General features: G+C 32.7%; 1 protein-coding gene across 2 annotated transcripts; it reads left to right on the top strand.

Annotated features, from left to right (window-relative positions):
- Positions 1–3,656: 3,656 nt before the first annotated feature.
- LOC144837498 (SH3 and PX domain-containing protein 2B-like) lies at positions 3,657–24,965 on the top strand. 2 transcript variants are annotated; one of them, XM_078692644.1, is made up of 14 exons: positions 3,657–3,753; positions 4,880–4,999; positions 8,163–8,243; positions 8,458–8,533; positions 10,769–10,845; positions 11,670–11,767; positions 12,230–12,252; positions 13,999–14,130; positions 14,840–14,941; positions 16,681–16,798; positions 16,896–17,080; positions 20,591–20,646; positions 21,116–21,247; positions 22,709–24,965. In XM_078692644.1, the coding sequence occupies exons 2-14, from the start codon at positions 4,928–4,930 to the stop codon at positions 23,294–23,296; spliced, it is 1,740 nt and encodes a 579-aa protein (XP_078548770.1). In that variant the 5' UTR covers positions 3,657–3,753; positions 4,880–4,927; the 3' UTR covers positions 23,297–24,965. The 2 variants fall into 2 exon arrangements, with proteins under 2 accessions (XP_078548770.1, XP_078548769.1); XM_078692643.1 differs by lacking the exon at positions 3,657–3,753 and adding an exon at positions 4,732–4,741.
- The last annotated feature ends 532 nt before the right edge of the window (positions 24,966–25,497 follow it).

The following is a 25,497-nucleotide window of genomic DNA, read 5'->3' as shown; positions in this document are numbered from 1 at the left end:
ATATGTAGGTTATAGTTCGTCCCAAATCGAAATCTCCTTATCTTAAATGTTCTAGTTACACTTTTTGCCTTCCTATATTCAATTACTTAATATGCACTGAAATAAATTGTTATAGATTTACCTTTGAGTAAATCCTTGCCTCTGTAATATCCACATTGTAAATAATGTTAAGAAGATTTATTTTGTGGACATTTTTTCAATATTTATGTTTTTAAACAATTCCTAGAAGTATGTAATTAATAAAATAAAAGGAAAATTATTATGTATTTTATTCAAGAGAGTAATTTAAAAGTTTTAGTTTAAAGTCATTTTTGTTTTTAATTTCTTCAATGCAAGTGTTTATTAGTATTAAGTAATTAAGATCAACAAAATTTAGCTTTTTATTTTGTGTCTCAGAGAATTTAACAAATGTATTTAAATTATAACATTTTGTAAATATTTAGCTAAAAGCTTTGTTTAATGACACACATTGATTTTATTTTTTTTTTTTCAATCTTGTTTTCACGTAGATCGTAAAAAAAATTGAGACTTAAATGTTTTAAAACTTAAATTTTATGTTTAGTGTGGGATTTGTCTTAAAGACACGTGTTTAGAGAAGTTTAATTTAAACAATTCACACATTTTCTTTTGTCGATGTACAAAATTATGCATTTTGTATAATTATTGTGTGGATAGTTATTTCCCCTAAGTGTGTTGCGATTGGTTTATGCACCTGGTGGAGCACTTAATGGGAGTGTGGTAAGGTTGTGGCTCCTTGGACAATGGGACAGTGTTTAAGCAGTGTGGAGGGTGTTGTAACAGTCGTGGGGGTGGGGGGGGGGGGGGAGATCGGGGATGGAAGACAGTGTTTAAGCAGCAGTGAGGAGGGTTTTGTATAAAGGGGACCGTGTGTAAGCAGGGTATTATAACAGCAGTGGGGAGGGTGTTATAACAGCACTGTGGGCAGGGTATTATAACAGCAGTGGGGAGGGTGTTATAACAGCACTGTGGGCAGGGTATTATAACAGCAGTGGGGAGGGTGTTATAACAGCACTGTGGGCAGGGTATTATAACAGCAGTGGGAAGGGTGTTATAACAGCACTGTGGGCAGGGTGTTATAACAGCAGTGTTTGAACCTGTGGGGAAGGATGTTGGTAATACTGTGAGGATGTTGTAACAGTCGTGAGGACAGTGTTTAAGCAATGGGCAGGGTGTTATAACAGCAGTGTGGAGAGGATGTTTTAAACGGTGGGGGGGGGGGGGGGTGTGGGGGCTGTTGAAAGATGAGTATTTGAAATACTGTAGTAGTAAGACATGGCTAGGCTTCCTTTGTAACGATTGCTTTCTTCACACAATGAATGTTGTATTTTAATATTTAAACACACCGTTTGTTTGTTTATTTGATATTTGGGCGAAGATAGTTTGTAATTAAAATAGTGCAATTTAGCCCAATTATTGTTTTACATTTGTACTTTTTGTGTTGTATTTTCCGCACGTACCATTAATATTTAATTTTTTAAAGAAGAATAGAGAAAATTCCATGGAACCACATATTAGGTAAGTATACAGTATATATTTTCTTACTATATTTTATATAAACACGCATGCTCTTAATTTCAGTTTTTTATTTGATATATAAAGCGTGGTTCCCAGGACGTACGCGCAACGCAAGCGAGTTGACCAATGACAAGCAACTGTTCGAATAATCCATCGCTTGTGATTGGTCAAATCACTTACGTTGCGTTACGTACTTGCGTTCCGTCGCTAGTGGCGGAACTAAGCTTTAAGACTAGAGTCGGTCAACTTGCGCTATAGGCAGAGTGACAGATAAAATCGTGAATACATTTTTTAAATAATTCTTATGTAGAAAACAATTATATTGCAATATTTCTAATTTTAATAACCTTTTGGTGGGTCTTAAGTGAAGTAACTCGATAATGCGTGCCTAAAGAATATGATAGGTCAGGTGTGCAATTAAACAATGTCCTCATTCAATCGATAAATCTCCCTTTCGTGATACTGATAAATTCCACTAAATCAGGAAAATAACACACTTATCGTTCTATCCATTCAGATACAGGAATATATAGCAGGAGAAAACAGGGAAGCAGCAACGTATAAAGATGCCGAAAACGTACTATAACCCGAACTTGCATAAAGCTCAGGTAAGACCATGATGACAACGTTATTTTTATCTTATTTTTATCTTAAGTGTATGTATTGTATAGGTTTCTTTTTATCTCGCGGACAATGTCTGAGCTGAAGTGTGTATATTGTATATTTAATTTAATTGATGAAGTGTTATAGATAAGGCGACTTTCACGTTTTTTTGATAAAAATCGCGAAATAACAGTCGGTCTCATTATACTGATAAACAATTGAACGTTGTTATCTTAACAATCTGTAACTCCGATAGTGAGTTTTAAGCAGACCTAGATTCCACATTTTTTAATGGAATATCGATTTTGATCAGAGTGAAATTTTGATAAATAAGACCGATTTTAACAGATGAATGTAACGTTAATCAGGGAGGAATTATTCCTCTTAATGCTTTATCAACTATCTTCTTCCATTTAGGAGCAAACTTCGTAGTTGAAGGCTACTGCTCCACTGGCTATAGCTTTTTTAGCATACAGTGTGTGGTGAAACTAAATAATATTTTATGTACAATCCCTTTCACTTAGTCTCCGACAGATCCGCATTTACCGATCTCCAGTTATCCTGAACGACTTTTAGGATCCGGTATTTTTGGGCCTTTAACATTAATGTCACCACCAGGATGATCAGAACGTAGGCTAAATGATGTGAATAAAATTTAGATTTCTTTAATCCCTGGTTGTTTAAAATATTCAAAATGTAAGCACCAATACAATCCAGGGATCATGTATGTCGTCACAAACGGAATTAATGATTAAAATTGATTATGATGATGATGATTGTTGATTTAAAATTGTGAGAGTGCTGACGATATTATTAATGCTAATTATACTGCAAAGTAAATAATTATTTCCTTGAGTCATATTTAAATTTGTAAGCATCAATTAAAAATTCCATACCTATGGAAACCACAAACTCATTCAAGCTATGCCTTGAAAGACCCTATAGCTAGCTATGAATAGTTACGCACGTCACTGATGGAACAAATAAGTTATTTCTCCAACAATAGACGCCGTGATCCGTTAATAAAGTTGTTAAGTAATCTTTATTTATTTAGGATAACGGTGATCATTCATTCGGCCAATATGTCGTGACTAATTCCTCCGTGACCCGATGCAGACGCTCTGTATGCCTCAGCTGCAATGATTGGACCATTGCGTCGTTATATTCAATTGGATGTAACTTTGATCTATGCATGTGTCCATCAATAATAGGATACTTGATTGTTTAATTTGCAAAGTTATGTTTAATTTCAGAAGAATTAGAGGTCCTAATTGTATACGAATGGTCCAGGTGCGGGAGATATCCGATAATCTATTGCAAACTATTTCTTATCAAAATATTGAATCTAGGATACTTTGCCTATTTAGATCTAGTCATGCAAAATGAAACAAAGTCATAATATTTGACTTTTTAAACTTTCGTTTTATGGCTTTGTTGATGCGCTGTGCCAACCGTGAATCCGTCTCTTTAAAAAACTTTGTAAGTCTATAGAGGGCGCTCTACCATTTGAAGTTGAGTCACCAACTTCTAATCGTACAATCGAACCTCATATTTCCAACTAAATATTTTGTTTAATATATTATAAAGAAGACTGGCGTCATTAAATGTTTGCACGTAAGATGTTTTATTTATAATTAATACATATATTAATGACTAGGCGCTAAAATATGTGTGTTTACCGGCAATTTGGTAGGTTAAGTAAGTGGACCTGTGCTTAAGTGCGGTAGGCCTGGTTTAGTACAGGTAAGAGAGTATTCTGACAGGTTGGCATAGGAGGAAATCGTTGAACTTAGTACCACTTGACACTAGCTCACACTGGCCTAGGAACCAACAGATAATCAAGTAGGCTAACACTAATACTGAGAATTCTGACACTACTGTACTTTCGCAGGTCAATCTCTCTAGAGCTTTTTAACCAAATAAAAATAACATTCTCTGATGCGCGTAGATGATGGTGAGTGACCATGCAAGTCATATTAATTCCCAGCAATTTTTTTAAGTTTGTGCAAAACATTTATAATGTTGTACGCTGATCTAAGACAAGTCTTTCATCAATGAAGCAATGGGAAAGTCCAACAAGCCGTAAATATTCAAACATGGTATCGTTTGAACACTTTAGTTCACACGCTTAAACGTCACTTTCCCCATCTCCTCATATCACAGTTCTTATACTGTAGCACTCATCATTGCAGTACTTTGATTATAAAACTATATAAGTCTCAGATTATTCTTTTTCCAACTACAAGAATATATGGATTTAGCTTGTGATCCTGTAGTGATGCTAAAAATACATACAATGCATATGAATTCATGCATTAATATTAGCTCTCCAATTGTCAAAGGGTTGAATTTACTTTTAATTGTTTATGTATAGGCTTTTCAAAATAATACGTATTCTAATCCCATTAATAAGGAAACAAGAAAAAGATTCAGGAAACTCCATGCAAGTCACTACAGGAAATTATAGGGAACATATTAATAACAAAAGTTTACTGTGCAATATGTATACAACAAAAAACATGTGTCATGGATTATTGTGTATATAAAGGTACAATTCAAATATAATTTCATATAATTTTTCCTATTGACCTGTTATAAAATGGTGAGTAGCCTACCGTGTTTAAAATATTTTTTCATTATGGAAACTCATTCTAGCCATAAAAGCTAAGGAATCATTGTTTGTAGAGTGTATGAACTGTTATTAACACGCAATTAACATAATTTTGTTTTTTTAACATAGACTTTGAATAACAATCAGCAGAAAAGCACTGAAAACAGACGACGAAGCATGCCACGAAGAACAGTCATAGAAGCTAAGGTGGTGGGTGCTGAGAAACGCGCAGTTCCACGCAAACATTATGTGAGTATTTTAAAGTATTTTGAGAACAGTCATAGAAGCTAAGGTGGTGGGTGCAGAGAAACGCGCAGTTAGTTCCACGTAAACACTACGTGTGTATTTTAAGAACAATAACAATTTGTGATTTTGGAGGCCAATCTGAAACAACAATTACAACAACTAATATTAATGTGTTTAGGTGTTTTGTCTGGTATTGTTGTATCGTATAGTTTTCTTCAGGAAGCAGCTTAGGTATTTATGTTGCATTTGAGATTTGTGATACTGTATGTGACCCACGCTAAACTTTTGAACCTTTCAGTTAAATCTGCTGAATATAATAACATAATTCAAATCTGAAGTATGTAATACAATATTCTTTTGTCAAAAAAGTGGTTGTCATTGCATATACTATGTTTCTTTATTAGGAACCGTTGGCACCACATATTACCTCAATAAAGAGAAATATTTTACTGTAGTCATGGTAGCCATCTTGTTTATCCAGAAGACATTTGATGTAGTCAGGATTTTTATAAATTGAGTTATTATATTCTCATCTTTCCAACCATCAAATAATAATAGTAATAATAAATAAGATTTATTAAGCGCACATATCCAAGAAACAATATTAGAATTTTAGAACCCAAATGTCCATATAGATGTGTACCTTATAATGTGAGGCTTAGTAGGGGTTGTCCATTAGTGGTAAAACATATAAACAAAAATGTCCCCTGAATAGGGATGTCCACTGAATAGGGATGTCCACTGAATAGGGATGTTCACTGAATAGGGTTGTACCAAAACCGCTAAGTAATATATATTTGTTAAAATTCCAACCATTTCCCAAGGTTTGGCTATTTATAGTACAGGATACAAGTTAATAAAATATAGTGAATACAATACTCCCACCTCCATTATATAATAACATTCCATAGAGGTTTAACTTTGAAACGGTTGATTAATTAGTTACTGTATATAAAAAGTTCCGATTTGTATAAACTTTTTTTGACATAGCATTGTTTATTTATATACACCACTGTAACAACATTTGTTGTGACAATCAGATAAAATTATAACATGTTTCAAAGTATAGTGGAACCTCTATATTAAAAGGACACTTTTGGGACCCAACAAGGTTTTCTTTCAATAGGAAGTCCCCTAAAGTTCTGTCTACACTATCAAACTAGTTTGACAAAAAAATGTGTGATATGCCCAAATATGGTAGTGATATGCTCAAATATGGTAGTGATATGACATCATCATGTCCATATATGGCACATCACATTTTTTTGTCACATAAAGTTTGATAGTGTACACAGGGCTTTAGGTGTTGGTAAACCATGTCATTTCTCATGTTTGTTTCACACGAAAGTTTCTCCTTAATAGTGGTCTCCCAAATTACTGTAGGGTTATAATGTATTATTTCCCCATGTTCGTTTAAGAGTGTCCACTGAATAGGAGTCTCCAAAGATGAGGTTTTACTTAAATGAGTCATTGATTGGAACCAGTCCACTGAATATGTTTTATTGCCATGATTTTTTTTACTCTTTGAAATTTTATTTCAATTATCACAATTGAATTACAGAGATGTTTATCTAACGTGCAGTAGTATTGGCCTTACCTTGACAGTGATTGTTGACAAATCTAGTGGGTTTTTAAATCCATGCTTATTATTTGATAGAGAGATTAAGAGATCTTTAATGCAATACTAAATTAATAATAGTTTTCCCTGGAATAATTGACGCCTGCCCACATAATAAGTTATGGAAGGTTAAAGCTCTGTCTACACTATCAAACTGTGACAAAAAAAGGTAATGTGCCCATGGACATGATGATGTCATATCACTACCATATTTAAGCATATCACTACTATATTTGAGCACATCACACTTTTTTGTCAAACTAGTTTGATAGTGTAGACAGGGCTTAAGAAATCCAGGATATTGACAAATATTTTGATGGTTTTTCACCCTAATGCTTAATAACACCAACACAATACCCATGAAAAATATGTTGTATATTCCATTCAATGAATTGGTAACTTACAAGCTAAAGTACAATGCCTGCAACCATAATACATTCAAATAAAAAAAATAATAATAATACCTTGAATCAATTTAATATATGGCAATTTAACATTAATTGACTTGCCCACCTGCTAATTTGCATACAATATTACCATAAACTTGATTCACATCAAATCAATCGTTATTTTTAATAATCTTCTGTATCACCGTCAGCTTCATAATCAATATCCCACTTCAAATAAATCTCAAAATACTATGAGCTACTTAAAGGTTAACACAATTGCATTAAATACGGAAATCTGTTACTATACAGTTAGTTAAAATGAAACTGTAGAATGCATGACTTCATCTGTCTATGGACCTGTTTGTGCTGCGAATGAATATCTGATTAATAACCGTGAGAATAATTTACTCCACTTTTCTTAACATCAGAAACATGACTGGTAACTGATAGTGTTCTTATAAATAATAGGGAAAATATCTGCAACACAAAATAACAATTATTTGACTGACTACCGTCATCATTTCGGTTAATGTTAAAAATTTTCATTGAACGATTTGTTGGTAGCACAAACATAGAAATGTTGTCGATATAAAAATATGTTTATTGCCATTTTCTTATAAGCCTATACTGTGTGTACAAATTAAATAAAAATGGTAACATTTTTTTTATAAAATAGTCATCGTTTAACAATAATATGACTATTATACAACCTTTCCACAGTGTGACCTAGATTAGATTATGGTTGAGGTACACTATACAAGACATGGTTGAAACCTATATAGGAAATATTTTTTTAAATAAAAGTTTCCCTGCACATACATATTGTCAAAGGTTAACTTTTTATATGATTATTTATGGTTAGAATACAGTATATTGTTATTAAGCATTATCTTTGGTCAAACTGCGTGTGTTGGACATTGAACTTCCGAATGTGAGTTTGAATCCAAGGCTTGTCGCATTGCTTGTATCTTTAGGCAAGACACTTACGTTTGCCTCTCTCCACCCAGGTGTACAAATGGGTACCTGGTAAGGTCAAGACACAACTTTTCGCTGATAACTTGCTGCATTATGGAAATATGTTTTCATGTTTAATCTAAAATGACCAGGGTTTGTGCATTTAAAATGGCTATATAAGAAAGATATTTTTCTTTTCTTTCAGGTTTATGTTATCCATGTGACTTGGTCAGATGGCTCTGTTAATGTCATCTACCGGCGCTACAGTGCTTTCTTTGATTTCCAGGTAATTTAGATTTTTTAAAAAAATATGTATATTTTAAGGTTTATATTTTGCACCGTTCAGTTTTAATATGTGTTAATTTTGTTCATGCTTAACCACATAGACATACCGCTGTCTATTTATATTTTGTGCAGTCAGTTTTAGTAGTAATGCAATGGTTGCATTTTGTCATGCTTAACCACATAGACATACATCATGGTTCTATTTTTATTTCTAGGTAAAACTTTTAATGAAATATCCTGAAGAAGCTGGATCCAAAAACCCACAACAAAGGAGTATTCCGTTCATTCCTGGTGAGTAAAACTCTGTCTACACTATCAAACTTTATGTGACAGAAACATGTGATGTTGCCATATATGGACACGATGATGGCATATCACTACCATATTTAAGCATATCACTACCATATTTGGGCATATCACACATTTTTTTGTCACATAAAGTTTGATAGTGTAGACATAGCTTAAGGCATTCAGTAATTTATTTAGACCATGTGATGTCCTTATCTTTTGCATTACAATTTCCGGAATTTAGGAGGAGGGGCCTTCTTGAATCCTCCCCTGTATTACATTACAGTACATTACACATTTGATATATGCCCCTGCATAAAATGATTATTGTAAAATTAAAGTACTGTATTTTGCCTGATGGAAGTGATGTCATGATGTATAATAATAATTTGTTTATTACAAATTTTGTGGGGGTTTTTAGGGAATATTTTGATTCTGTTTGTGACTGATAATAATGCGGATATATTTAACAATGAATTTTTTAACAATCAAGCCTTTAAAATGTAGAAATCATTTAAATGTGCATGTTTTCTGTTGACGAGATATCAAAACCACAAAAAAACAACTACATTTATGATCTTTGTGGGAAGGCTTGACTAATATTTCAGTAACCGTATATTACAATATACAATATTGTATTGTACTAACTTTTATTTCAGACTTAAACAGACCATAGTACATAAAAACAAACGCATACAAAATATAAAAAATGAGTACAATAGCTCATTCCATTTCCTGTATAATGAAGAATACATGCATGGTTGCGTATAATGAGTCTAAAGCCTTGTCTACACTATCAAACTTTATGTGAAAAAAAATTGTGATGTGTATATGGACACGATGATGTCATATGACTACCATATTTGGGCACATCACACTTTTTTGTCAAACTAGTTTGTAGTGTAGACAAAGTTTTACAATTCTGTTGCCTGAATTTGCCATACAGTAGAATACATTATTAAATAAATATATGACAATATTTCAAATAGGACAAATTATTTAATATTGTACTACGGTACTCTACTGTATTATTTGTCACTTCATTCTTTAATTCAAGACAGAATTCTAAAAGTACCATATACACTCTTACAAATGAAATATATGTTTATTTTATTTTTTTCAATCGAAACCAACAGCGATAATTACCGCCACTAACTAATGTTTAGTATGAATGATGAATTTGTTTTGTATTGTTTATATATTCGACCAGCGTAATAATAATAGTAATAATAATAATGTTGTTTTTTCTATGCACCATTAATAGAAATAAATTGTAATAAATTGAATACTGTACAACAAAGTGCATTACTGAGCCAGCTACCCCTAAAACTTGTCATACATCATTCATAAATGATTTGATAGGCTTCTACCTAAGATGTCAAGTTCATTACCAACCGTTAGTAATCTTTAATTGTGGTTTACAATCCAAGTAATAACCTTGTTATTAATAGGAAATGCTGTATGACTAAATAGGTATATTGTATGTAAATTTATAGTTTAATTGCTTATTGTACAACAAAGCTCATATTGTATAAATTCTATTTTTGTTGTTTGGTTTTGTTTCTCTGCATACACACATAACATAACAAAAAAACAAAGTTACACTAGTGAAAAATAAGTGTGCAGAAGGAGGCCAAAATAAGTTTGGGAGACAAACTTTAAGTCATGGCCACCAGAATAAAATAAAATAAATAAATAAATAAAATATTGAAGGTATACTGTAGTTGCCCAGTTTCAAGAACAACTAATATATTAAGAAACAAAACAGTAGCAAGAGATTTTATCATCAATAAAAACATTTATGGCTACCGGAACAGACCTGTTAATCAGCAAAATTTTAACCAAAAAAATTAGGTAACATTTTACACCCTTTTTAAATTGTCGCTGTCTATGGGAAAGCTTGTAACCAGAGAGAAAAGAAAGTTGTTTGATCTAAATATTTCCAGGTATAAGGTAATTTAGTTATTGACATGTGGAAGCGACGGGAATGTCCCCAAAAAGTGAAAAGGAAGTACAGTAATAAATGTCTTGAATACATCCAGATGCAAATTTGTACCAATGCTTTGTTTAGAAGTGTGAGAATCGACGAAATACAATTGCAAAAAGAAATTAGCTTAAATTAAAAACACATTCAATGTCCCTTGAGTACTACCGATAAGTCTTCAAAATGGAATAAATAAAATCTATATAAGAGATAAAAAAAAAAAATCTTATCTTAAATTTGTGATCATTTTACAGGAAAAAAGTTATTAGGAAGAAGTCAAACTCGAGATGTTGCAGCCAAAAGACAAAAACCATTAAATGACTATTGCTCGGTAAGTTGTATTTATTTTTAAATTGATGAACAGTTTTGTGAAATTAATCCATGGCCTTCCTCTTTGTTGCCGTATTCGTCACTCCAATGTCTAGATGTAACCTCTCCTATCCTATCCTGGTACCAATGCCTAGATGTGATGTAACCTCTCTTATCCTAACCTGGTACCAATGCCTAGATGTTATGTAACCTCTCCTATCCTAACCTAACCTGGTACCAATGCCTAGATGTGATGTAACCTCTCTTATCCTAACCTGGTACCAATGCCTAGATGTTATGTAACCTCTCCTATCCTAACCTGGTACCAATGCCTAGATGTGATGTAACCTCTCTTATCCTAACCTGGTACCAATGCCTAGATGTTATGTAACCTCTCCTATCCTAACCTGGTACCAATGCCTAGATGTGATGTGACCTCTTCCATCCTAAAGGTCAATTTACACAGACAAGTGTAACGGTAAGCGGAAAACCGCGTAGCTTTTTCCACGTAGAATCTGTATCTATCCTGAGCTGAAACTGCCCATCCTCTCCGTGTTGTGTGTAAATGGTCATAAGGAATAACATAGATTCTATATTTTTATTACCGTTCTGCTCGTCTTTGTAAATTGGCCTAAACACGGCACCAATGCTTCATGTGTGCTCTGGTTTGAAACTGTAAAGTGAGATAGGACTGAATGTTGAGATTTCATTAAAATTTTGAATATTGATGACCGATATTCTAGATTTATATAACATAATAATGAAAGCATTATTAATGATATTAATTGTAAAGGAAGTAACATTGATGTAATCATGACAAAGGTATTTTTTCTCAATTCTCTTTAGAACCTTGTAAGACTGCCAACCAAGATATCAGAGAGTAAGGAAGTAATTGAGTTTTTTACACCCACACTGGAGGATATCAATCCACCCAAAGAAAAAGAGTACGTGTTATAATCTATTACCTATATTGTAAACCAAAACAACAATCGTATAATAATTGAATAACTACTTTGAAGTAGCTTTGCGTCACCTTTGATCCCTGACGCAAAGCTACTCCGAAGTAGTTAATCCGTTATCATCCTGGAGTACCCTCTGCTTCCTTAGGCTCAAATCTACTAAACCTAGCCATGAGCACAATCTCGATGGTCTAGAGGTATAAACGTGAAGACAGTGGAAGTCCACACCCAAGAATATTTTCACAAGTAATCTCATATGTACTTAGTATAAAGTACAATTACAAGTAGAGTAGAGCAAACATCTGACCAATCACATGAGTACACAAAATTACAGTCTGCTTTATAACTTACAGTATTATTTCTATTATTCACTTATCAAATTAGTTTAAGATATTAAGAATCGTTCTATTAATATTAAATTTGTAATATTTTTTTCTTCTATTTCAGGTCGGGTTCAGGAGACAAAAGTGGTAAGAAAAATAATATAAAATTCAATTTTAAACACTGATTTTGTATCTACTATTACTTATAACATACACATATAAAAATATAGTAATTATATTATTTAACAAGACACTGCTCAGAGAGAGCATATTTTAGCTCTGCCCACACTTAATGTTAGTAGATTATTAACACTGGCCTGTTTTACTTATTATTGTCATCTTTATTTTAAACATAACAATAGGTTTATTCTTCGTATTCCAGGTAATAAAAGCCTACAAATACACAGTTATTTTCATAATAAAAATATTTAATTGTAGTATTTTTTAACTTCCATTATTAAGTAGTATTTCTTTTATAGTTTATCTAATATAATTCTTAATGTTTTTTTTTGCAACTTATCTTAGGTCGGACGTGTAAGTATTCATCATTATCACTAACTGCATAAATTTTCCTGTCTTAAAATTCACATTGGTCCCTTGCTTCCTAGCCATTTGCTTCCTTGTCCCTAACTCACATTGCAACCCTGAAAAAATGTCACCAACGCATGAACAATACAATAAATGGGGATATTAAATTATTTAATATATGACACACACCAAGACTTGGTATTTACTTCTCTCCCCATTTAATTTCATGAATTAAAAAGTTTAGTATAATTAATATAGAGGGCTCACTACATATTATGTTAATATTCATCATAAGACCATTTTAAAAATTCTTTTAATTTAATTTTTAAAATAGCTCGATTTATTACACATCATTTTTATGTTATCACCCATATTTTTTTATAAAACCACTTATTTGATATGCACAATTATTAGTTTTATCATAATTTTGTTACTATTTATAGTTATGTAAATATAAATTCGTGATTAGATGTTTTGCCCTATAATTCTTTATGTACTTTATTTGTGTGTTCATTTGCATTGAGTTATGTTTACATATTTTGTGAATATTTTTTTAAATACAAGTAAATGACGTCATGATCAATAAAAACAATAAAATCGTTGTATTGTCACGATACTATTGCTTTTACTAATCATGACGTCATTTGATTGGACGTGGGAAAATATTATTTTCATAAAAGGAAGCATAGATGGTTATCCGATAGTTCTACGATAAACATTTTTAGATTTCTTTTGTTTTATGTATGAAAAATGTGTGTTTATCTATGTATCGTCGATCGTTATCATTCTAGTGTAAATGGGACCTAAGTGGAACAAAAGTTAGCTAAACTATATCTGCATGAATCATTTTGCATAAAATTAGCAGGTTACCTACAAATCTTGCTTAAACCCCAATTAAAAAAGCATGAAATGCAAGCAGGATTTTTTTTTAGAACGCATGATTTGGTGTTTTTAAGATACATTATTCACATTCTGCATTTTCTGCATCTATAGTTGTGTATTCATTGTATGTATATTATATATTTCAGTTACATGTTTTGATACTACTGGTTTCCATAAAATCGCTACACGATAGAGCGTAGCGATTCTATGGAAACGCTAGAATTTATCGGGGATCTAGTACGCGAGTGCTAAATATTCTTTGGTACGCGTATACAATTCATCGACGACAAAATCGGCAAAGTTGAACATGGTTGAACTTTGCCGATTTGACTGCGATGAATCGGGGAGCCTTCCCGATGACGTCGGCGATATCTGCGCATGTAGCGATTTTAATGGAAACGCTGTAGCGATTTTATGGAAACCAGGCTTTACAAAAGTAATAGATGTAATTGGCATCTCATGCTTTCCTTCTGTTTTTTTCAGATATTGAAGAAATTACTGGTCCCATTCAGTCTGAGACCTACATTGTCCTTGCAGACTACAAAAAAGGAGCAAAGAACGAGGTCAGTTTGAAGGAAGGAGAGCAAGTAGAAGTCCTGGAGAAAGGAGATAATGGTATGAATATATTAAAGCATTTCAATGTACTTCAAATTTATTACTACATTTGACCTAAAGCTCTGTCTACACTATCAAACTTTATGTGACAAAAAAATGTGATGTGCTCATATCATTATTAATATTTGGGCACATCACACATTTTTTGTCAAACTAGTTTCATAGTGTAGACAGAGCTTAAGGTAGTCTCTAGCAGCCTGGATAGAAAAGTTAGGTGGATTACACTAACAACATTATCTTTCTGTTTCGAATTAAGCCTAAGTTTGGGATTATATTCAAACATTGGATTGTATTCGGTCATATACTGTAATATTACTACTATTATTATTATAAGGGTAGAAAGTCTTATATTTAAAGCTACAATGGAGCTGTAGCTTGGTGATTAACATGATTGCCTTCCAATCCCAAGGTCCAGGGTTCAATCATGACCTAGTGCCATGGTTGGAACTCACAACTCTTTCAACTCCACTCGCTACTAATTCTCAAATAAATATCTCACGATAAATTATAAAATAGTTTATCCATCCTGTAATTGGAGAGTTTGTTCCAGCTGTTGGATGTGAATGAAATATTTTTTTTAAAATAGAGGAATGAGCCATTTGGAGTCCATTTACACTTTTATACCATCACTAATTTCGAACAATTATGTCTAATATCGCTGTTTCAGCCTTCTTTCTAATTTAGTGTTATCAATGTATTTCTTTTCTAGGCTGGTGGTTCATATCAGTACATGATGCACAGGGCTGGGCTCCTGGTACTTTTATGCAGAGAGATGATGGCAAAGATGAAGAAGATTTGATTATTGGAAATTGTAAGCTATTTCAATTTTTTTTTTATCATTGTTTTAACAAATTTAGAAGACTAATGAAATGATTGTATTAAAGAGTTTGTAATAGTTGAAATAGATGATGAAAAAGTTTCCCATCTTTTTTCTTTGTAATTTCTTTCTGTTTTTTCTCTCAGCGCTTTCGGACAATCTTTTGATTGTATAAGCGATTTATAAATCAAACAACATTACATTCGAGGGCCATTTAAAAATGGAGCTTATTATGATTTGTTTTTCTTTAAATCATAACAATGTCCAATGATTTAATTGGTATTTGTGACAAACTAAATCCTGATGTAGGATTAGGTTTCCGCTATTAAACGATCCCTTTTACCTTCGTGTCGAACAGATGATGTTTTTTCATACATGAACAGACTCTGTACCCATAATATAATAATATAGATTTAAGGCGTTTGGGAAGTTTATATAAATTTATAGGTTTAAAAAAGCTCCTTGGAGTAACATGAATAAAAACAGCATCAATATTTAAATGTTTTTTGTTTGTGAATTTCACTATAATTTTAGATCTAATTCGTAAAATGAGTCTCTCTGATCGAGGTAAGAACGATGGTCAAATTGGTTGCACACTGGGTCCTCACCATCCACCTTGCAATTTGAATAACACTACTTCACCAAAACGGCAATCGTGAAGAAGATTTAAAACTGTATGAAGAAATTAATAATAATTATGTGTTAAAAATGACATGTTTACACATTAATATTATTTGTTTCAGCAATTTCTCTCTTTCCTTGAAAAAATTTAAATTATATAGATACAGTAATATTATCAATAAAATAAAATTTAATGTCGGATCAGTAGGGCAAGCAGTAAGGCAGGGGCTCCGCAAACTACAGCCATAAAATCGGCACAGGTTCAAGGTTCGTGGCCATAGTTCTGGCGGTAAAACAAGTCTTCTCAGATAAGGCACTCTTTCGGAAGAGTAGTAGTTTACCTTGGTGTATCAGTTCATCTGGGTCCCTGTCGATGTGGAACAAATGATAAACAACTTTGATTGGAAGATGAGAGTAGTAGGCGTCTTCCACACTTTTGTGCAATTCAACACAATTAAACTGCAAGGCACATGTTATACCTTACATTTATTTAGTCAATAAGTTGTTATACCTTCACATGCACTTCATGAAAATTATTACACATATTGTGCACATTCACTTTATTATCAATTTCCCCACTCCCTCCAAATTTCGCAAATTGTAATGTAAAGCAAATGATAGGACAACCCCCCCCCACCACCTATTTCAAAATCCTGGAACCACCACTGATTGTAATAAGATTTTGAAAAAAAGTTAGCTTTATTTTTTATTTTTTCCAGTATTGAAATCGGCTTTTTTTTAAAACCATGCAGTATAAGCATAAAATAATTGCTGATTATTTTCCTCTTTGCAAATAGTAAAAATTGTTAATGCATCTTTGTTTATGTTTTCTATCTACTTGTACATTAAAAACTTACACAGAATATATTGTAAATATCATTTAAAAAGAAAATTAGACTTCATATGCAATTTTTTACCTCATGTCGTAAAAAGTTACCCCGAGTACTGTGAATCGTGACTGAAATTACTATACGAAATGATCTTTACAATATATTCTGTGTAAGTTTCCCGTTTCATTAATGTATGAGCTTATGTCATGGTGAGGGTGATTTTTGACTGAACTATTATTGGTCTGGCAAGCTAGTCTTTTACCCAGTTTGTTTTCTTTGTAGGTGAGAAGTACATCAGCAACTGTGCTTATGAAGCCCAACAAGAAGATGAACTAAGCTTTGACATTGGAGCTGTCGTTGAAGTCGCCAAGAAGAGTTTGGATGGCTGGTGGCTCGTCAAGTAAGTCCCTTAAGCTTTGTCTACAGTATCAAACTTTATGTGACAACAAAATGTGATGTGCCCATATATGGACATGATGATGTACTCTGTTTTGTAGGTATCTGAATGAACAAGGTTGGGTACCGGCAGCTTACCTACAGGCCTACAAAGGGCCAGACCGCAGTGCTGTGAAGCCATCGTCAGCTACACAACTTATTGGTTCTATCATGGATATTGGCAAAATCAGTACATCTGAAACACAAGCTCAGCATCTGTTTGTGAAGGGACCACAAAGTTCTGGTGGTGAGTTGAATTCTTGTAATTTTTGTTTTATTTACGGCCCTCATTCAGAAGCTGGCACCACAGTGCAACGTCTATTTTTTATTTTAATGTGTACAGAATATTCAATGTTTTAACATCAACGAAACTATGTTTGATATATATACCGTATATCCTCAGGTATAATCCCACCCCTACTTTATCTCTGATTTCACAAACAGGCATATCCCCGAGTATAGTCCCAGTATTGATTTTTGGTCTTGATGTAGGCCTGTCGCTATCCAGTTCAGATTAGTTTTGAAGAAATGCTTACCAATCATTTTTTTTCCTGAACCAGGGTTTTCCCGGGTATAGTGGCATCCCCCAAAGTTGGCCCCATTTCGTGTTCTTGGGGGAGTGGGATTATACCAGAAGATATATGGTATTAAACTTGCAGCACATAAGCTTTTTGTATAGTTTATAGTGGCAAGTGCATGGTTCATTGTACAGTAAGTAGATAGGCCCAACAGCTTTACATACCATCTGAAGAATAAAGTATCTTGCCTAAAGGATATAAAATCTTGTAAAAGCAAACTGTTGAAAAGTACACAACAATCAGCAATTATTTGAATTTGAATTTGAAAAGCTATAAAAAACGTCTTTGTGGAATATTATGTATCATTTTTTGCCAAGGGTTTTATTTATGTCACAAACTCTTAGCAAATAATCATTTATAGCATTTTAAAAACTACAATGAACAAAGCTTTTTGTGTAATTGTTTAGAATTACTTAAATCATTACATCTTTTTCTGGAATAGGATTTCCAATGATGTATTAATGATTTTAGGGAAATTAGTATAACTATTGTTATCTTTGTTTTGCCATGATCATAAACTTCAATTATATATCAGACAGTTTATGAAAATTTTTCCCATTTCTTTGAAAATTGTTGGTTGTACTTTCATTATTAAGGAAGTCAACGTGTGAATGATTTATTGGCCTGTCAGTAATATTTATTACATATCAAAAGTCATTTACAATGCTCTTTGTTAAAAGATATGATTTATTTTATTGATATGAATCGGCCAATAGAAACACAGATACTCTAAACAAAACTTTAGTACTAATTTGGAGTAAACAAATGTATTTAATCTAGGTTTTATCTGAAGCGTTAGTCATGTTTTGAAGTATGGTAATTTTTTCGCTTACTTATTTATTAATCATACAATTTAATTGAGTCTATTATATTTCAAAATAATACAAATTATTAGTAGTTAAAATAGTACATTGATATGATGATAAATGAGTTATTTGGTCAAATGTTATTCCCTACTATGATGTAATTGTATTGTAATTTAGTGTGCTGTATAATTGTACATTGAGAATGTTATAAGAAAGAATGTATCATCATGTTTAGGCGCGGATTTAGGCGGGGGCTAAACAGGCTTTAGGCCCCCCCCCCCTCCCCCTAAAATTTAACTTTTTAAAATAAAATAATGACTATTTTTATTTTTCTGCAACCTGACGAATCGTTTTTATCATTTATTAAATATTTAGTCCCCCTAATCTATAATGCTGGATCCACCCCTGATGTTGGTGTGTCATTGGAATCTAACCCTATCAGCGCAAGCCCGCCAATATATAATACATTTATTTATAGTACTTGTAGTGCTCAATTTTCCTTCGACAAATCAATAGTACATTAGTACAGTATAAGGATTTACTTTTACCATATTTTAGGTTTTGACTTGTCATGATGTTCTAAAATCAGTAACAGACTAGTTTTTCGTAGAAGTATTTTATTTTAAATGTTATCGTTAAATCTTTCTCTTAAACCCTATGGCAAAACTTGACCTTTATTGCTATTTAACCGAAATTTATTTTTACAATTTCAATTGGGATAAGTAACAATAAATTCCATAACAATAAGCCTACTGTAATCTCTTTTCAAATCAAAAGGTCGTTATTAACATTCCCCAATAAACAAAAGCTGTTTTATTTCCGATGACAATCAATCCCTTAAACCCAAAATGGGCAAAACCACTTAGTCACCAAAAAGTCAAGCAATACAGTATTTTGTAAACACTATATTGATTGATGCTTGGCCTAATATTCTGTTTATATTACGTTCTGACATGTCGACCAATCATATTTGATTTACGTGGCTCCAGTGTTACTCAACAGGAACATATTAGGAAATTCTAAAATGTAAGTTTTAGAGACTAATTAGAAATATTCATTTTTGTGTGATCTTTGCTGCTACACGAGTGTCACTGGTGTTACTTTTAAAGAATTCAAACAGAGGTAAAAATAAAATTTATTTATTGCTCTACTCCTGAAGTTTAAATTTACTCTAGAATCATACTTAAATTATTGTATTTATGGACTATTCCATTTTGAATTGAGAAAAAAAGCATTTGATAACTATAATAGAAGGATGGTTAATACATGGAGTTAATATAATAACAAATTTAGTATTTTTTATGTTATTGAATTAGAAGAAATGTTTTTGTTTTTTTTTAATAATCAATTAGTAATGTCAACAAACTATGATTTAGGTCAATATTTAAGAAACAATCCTACTTAAGGGCTCTTAAAAATGTCCCGTACTTTGATTGCATCAAGTTGTTAGAAGTAGGAAATACTTAGCATCCTATATTTCATAACAAACACGGATATTGGGTCAAATCCTTCTCAGATTCACCATTTCATAAAGGTACAACTTAGTATTTAGTTAGTTAGTATTATTCCATCAGCAAATATTCAAGATCACTAATAAAAGAACGTATATAAAGACGATTCACCTACAAAATGCCAGGGAAACAATATCCAGAGGTCAAAGAATGTTCTAAACAAAAGAACACTGCTGATAAGAGGTTTACCAGCATTAATAGAAGTGAGACGGCATTGGAAAGGATGGAGTATGATAGAAGAAACAGCTTGACCAATCACAGAAGTATCGAGAACAAACTGACTAACAGAAGTGATTCCTTAATCAACATTGATTCTAATTTGATTGCTAGTGTGTTGAAAACAAAGTTTGGATTTGTATTTGATGGACAAACTGAATTATTAGAAAAACTTGCCGATGAAGTTACGGTATTGGTTCAAAATCAGATAGTGAAAGAGGCATCTGCCGCCAGAGAAGACGAGATAAGTAGACGTCTTGATGAAATTCAACAAAGTGTTGATAAGATTTCTCATTCGTTGATTCAGACAAAGAATTTCGCGATAAGAAATTGTTTAAGAATAGATGAATTAGAAGATAGTTTAGGTAAGACAATTTTTGGAAACCTATCAAACTAGTTGGACAAAAAAGTGCGAAGTGCCCAAATATGGTAGTGAAATTCCCAAATATGATAGTGAAATAACATTATCATGTCCATATATGGGCACATCACATTTTTTGTTGCATAAAGTTTGATAGAGTAGACAGAGCTTTAGAAAAAGCGAAAGAGAATTTGTCAAAAGGCTGATGTCCAGAATCTTTCAACCAAAGGTGGTTTCTCATCTCTCCTTGTATCAAAGCTAATTTCAACATTTTTATTCTTTCAGGTGTACAACTTGATAATAAGAATAAGCCAACACCACCAAGAAGATCCACTGTTAAGGTATTATAGTTTTCAATGTACATATTCCATTATCATTGTCATCACCATCTTATTCCTGTCTTTGTATTCTTCTTCATTGTCATTATCTTCATTATCAAAATAAATTTATCTATTGTCATACATTTTCATTCTCAACATCATTTGTCCTCTTCATCAATGTCATCTTTGCTTTTAACACAAACAAAAACTTTACATTCATCATACCTCTGTATTCATCTGTCAGTTCCATAGCCACCAGTACGGTTGGTAAGGTTACAACCTGACCAATTATTCACATAGGCCTTTGACAACCCAGTGGCTTGAACAGAGATTGTTCTCTTTTCTTGCGAAAATTGAACCACTTTATTTCTTGTGGCTACATCACTGTCTGTCCTACATATAAGTATGTATTCTGCCACAGTATTATTTAGTATACATTCTGTGAGTAAGAAATCTTTCTTATTAGTCATATAACTTTATTACTTTAAAGAGATCACTTAAAGGCCGCAAATCTGGTGCAATAAGAAAAGGAGGTCGCTCTCCAATGGACTACTACACAATAGCAGACTATGACAATCATGTAGGAGATGGCATCAGCTTCAAGAAAGGCCAACATGTTGAGGTACGTATTAAATTAGTAGTTAGAAACTTCTAAATTCATATGATTTATACACACTCTACACATAAAATGTTAGGACTATTGGGAGGTCATGGGTTCGAATCCAACGCTCATCTCATTGCTTGTGTCTTTAGGCAAGACACTTTACTTAAAGATATATTGTCCCCCTAAAAAAATATTTTTTTAAATTTTTTTGTTGAATATGTTATTTTAATGTCACTCTCACAAAAAATTGGGTCTGAAAAAAATTTATTTACCCGAGAAAAATGTAATTTAAAGCAAAAAATGGTCAAATTAACTGTTTATTTTGTCTTTTTATAGGTGAAATAATTTTTTCCCCCGTTTTTTTTCTTATGGAAGTGAACAACTTCATTAAAACTGCAAAATGGCCTATTCAAAGTCCGATTTTAAAAATCTTTATTTTTCATGATTTTGGGGACAATACATCTTTAAGTTTGCCTCTCCTCGCCCAGGTGTACAAATGGGTACCTGGTAAGGTCAAGACACAACTTTGCACTGATTACTATCTGCATACCATTATGGGAGTACGTTTGCATACGCGTTTTTGATCCAAAAATGACTGGGTAATATGTAAAGCGTTAGAAGTTTCGTAACATTAGGCGCTTTAATCAAGGATTTTATTATTATAATAATTATACAGTATTTATAATTATTCCATTGACTGACATTAATTAACAGGATATGGTTGTTTAGTGTCACAAAACGAGTAGGTTAAAGTTCATTGGGATATTCAATTGCGGACTTTTCAATAGAATACATTTGTGGCTTGATATCCTGTTTAAAAGGAACTCAAAGGTTGTGTGGTCTGCTCCGGAAAACCAGACAATAATATTTCAAGTATCAAAAATTAAATTAGCTAATCTTTTTGTGTACATATATTTGTACCGGATGTGTAGTGTGTTGTTTTGTGGTTTCTATCAAAGCCATATACATTATTATTATTTGAATTAGACTGTTCATGTATGGCATTTATTTATATTTTGTATCAACCTGGTTGTATAAAATAAATTCTAAGGTAAAGTGGTAATATGTTTCATTGTATGAGTATTTAATTATTCAAGTAAATTGGAAATTTTTTTGTGAATAATGTATTGCTTTTGGGTTCTTTAACTTTGTTGGTCTTTGGAAAACTTTGTTATTGTTACGATAAGAACTTACCAATACTTAGCTTACCTATCATCTTCGGGCTAAGTGTCTCATAAGGCTACAAGATGCTCTCTCCAGTCAGTTCTGTTTCTAGCTTTAACTCTAGCTTCATTCCATGATCTCCAGCCTAATCTATCTCTTTCCTTCTCCATTGTGCCCCTCCAGGTTGTTTTGGGTCGACCCACACGACGCTTCCCTTCTGGCGATGAGAATACTCCAGTGGAAATCAGTGGTATCACTGATCTGGGCTTCCCTCTGTAAAAATGACTAATTTTTAAACAAAATATTTTCTTTTAGATTGTTGATAAATCACCCACTGGCTGGTGGCTTGTCAAAATCAACGGTGAGGAAGGATGGGTTCCTGCTAACTTTATCGAAAAGAGACCTGCTAAAAACACTTCTACCGTTGGAGATTCGCCGTTCCTTAACAATAACACGGTGAGCTCGGAAAACAAACCGAAAATGGGAGGACACGCATTTCAACCTTACAGTAAAGAAGTCATTCAACCAAAACCTGTGAAACCCACAGTTCCAGTGAGGCCTGTCCAACTTGGCGGGAAGAGTACATCTGTCAACGAAACAACTAACCAGTTAGCAGAAGCTAGGTCAAAGTTGAAATCTACAGGAAAATCACCAGTGAAACAAAGTAACTTTGATTCCGCTGATGAATTAAACGAAGAAGTAAAAGAAGTGTTCACGAAAAAACCGTCGGCCTCTAACGCATATATAACTGTAAGCAAATTTGAGAAGGAGGATGTAGAAGGGATAGGCTTTGAAGAAGGTGTAGAAGTGGAGGTGCTAGAAGAGCATGATAGTGGCTGGTGGTTGGTTCGTATTGGCCGAGAAGAAGGCTGGGCCCCGTCAAGCTTTCTACAAAAGTTATAACCCTTGCAGCTTACTTCACAATACCATACTTTAACAACTAGATATGCCAACCTACAAACTTCGCATACAGTACTTCACCTTAATATTGTATAAGTAAAAAGAATAGAAAAAACGGACCACAGTGATGACCAAGTATTACCAAAACGGACCAACTGTATACAGTAATGAATACATTTTTCATGAGACAAATGATATTTCTAAAGGATAATACTAATAGATTATTATAATTTCTGGCATAAAGTTGTCAAAGTTTAGAATAATATAGCCAATGTGTACGATTAGTATTCAAACTTGAACAGAACATAATTATCAATATAGATACAGTAGTAAATACCCAAGGCAATCTAACAACAGGACACTGAGATTGCCAAGATAGGAACTTGTAACAGTCCTTTGATCCTATGTATGGCTGCAACAAATACCAACAGTACTGTACTATGTACATAATCTCTGCAGCGTCTGGTGCCTTTTAAGGGGCGAGAAACTGATCGTGTCGCCACCACAGATAAATCCTTTTATCTTTGGAGCTCAGCATCCTGTTGTTAGATTTCCTTGGAACTGTATGCCTATATACTGTAGATTATAACTGATGCAAACATTTTCATTTGTACATCAAGAGATAACCAAATATGGGCATTTTTTCTACCTTTTTATATATTGCACTTAATGTGATCATACAGTATCACAATCACTTGAGGTAAAACACTGCTGATTACTAGCCTGATACATAGTATATATTGGTATAAAAATCATATATACCGTGTATGTAAAAAAAGATATACATAGATGACCAGACATGGACATGTTACTATCATATATATTACAAAAACCTTTTTTTTTTATTTATTAATTTAGGTAAAAAGATGTATATAAAAAACTGTTTGATAAATATTTTCTTTATTGCTAAAGTGTTATCAATTATTGTGCCTTTTAACAGTCTATGCAAGTAAGGCTACTTTGTGGTTCAGCCACAACATTCAGTGTCATACGTAACATGACGACGTACAGTAGGCGCAATGGAAGTGAGTTGACCAATCACAAGCAACAGCTTGGATAGTCTGTTGCATCATGATTGGTCAAGAGACTTGAGTCCTTGTGTTGCATCCAAGTAGAAACCAAACCTGCATGAGTTCTAAGGAACTAAGATGAGCCTTAAATCTAAGCATATATTTAGTTATTGTTTTATGACATACTAAACTAAGGACATGTTGAGGACCATGTAAAACTGTTTAATACTTTTACATTTATTTATAATATTAACAATATAGTTCGCAATGCCATATTTTAAAATTTAATTTACTTAGATATATTATACAATTATTATTGCACAAATGTGTATTTGTTTTAAAAATCTTTATTTACATTCCTTTATAAATGCTGTATTTATTTAGTAGTTTTTTTATTTATTATTGTATTATTTACAATAAGTGGTACATTTGAAGTTCATGTTATAGCCATACATAAGAAAATATTATTTTAGTTATTTACATAATGTCCAGGGGTATATTTAAGTAAAACGTTTATGGAATGCGGTGAGCGAATTTGTGTTTATAACAAACTTTGCAATTGTAGATTTATGTACAGTATTATTGAGAAGCGAAATTTAAATTGTGTTTCCAGGAAAGAGTTTTCTGCGGTATTTAGCAATAAATTATATTTTTCATACCGACGTCAACATGTATGAGTGAAGTTCTGTAGTAGATGTAATCTTTAATTTTGTTCCGATCCTATCGACAATAAATGTAGCTGGTATATTGCAGGGCCGTAGCCACCAGTACCTGACCACTTTTTCACAGAGGTATTTGAGTGGCTTATGAAGAGAGAGAGATTGTTCCCTTTTTTTGCGAAAACCGAACCACTTTATTTCTTGTGGCTACATCACTGATACCTAATTGTTACATGAATTTACCACAATGCTACATAGCTCTATGGGTATTGGAATGTGATGGGGGCCTTCGTTGGATTATTTTATTGACCAGAAACAATACAGGTAATGTTATACATGAGTTTGTGATTCCCCATTTGTATAATAATAACTGACATGACAATACTAAAGAAATTCCGTGATAGTCAAAATAGTACACTTTTTACATTCCAAAGTTCAAATTTTAATATCAAATATTACTCTAATAATATTTTACCAGGGCTATATTAAATATGAATTGTCTCCCAAAAACATGAAAAATGAAGATTAATAAAAT

Source organism: Antedon bifida, chromosome 3, assembly GCF_963402885.1.
Source record: "Antedon bifida chromosome 3, ecAntBifi1.1, whole genome shotgun sequence".
In the NCBI taxonomy this organism is placed as follows: Eukaryota; Metazoa; Echinodermata; class Crinoidea; order Comatulida; family Antedonidae; genus Antedon; species Antedon bifida.
This window is presented reverse-complemented; position numbering and strand designations above follow the sequence as displayed.

Coding starts and splice junctions, on each gene's coding strand:
- LOC144837498 (XM_078692643.1), top strand. Junction 10,846..11,669: donor CATTAAATGACTATTGCTCG/GTAAGTTGTATT, acceptor AATTCTCTTTAG/AACCTTGTAAGACTGCCAAC. Junction 21,248..22,708: donor AGAAAGGCCAACATGTTGAG/GTACGTATTAAA, acceptor ATTTTCTTTTAG/ATTGTTGATAAATCACCCAC.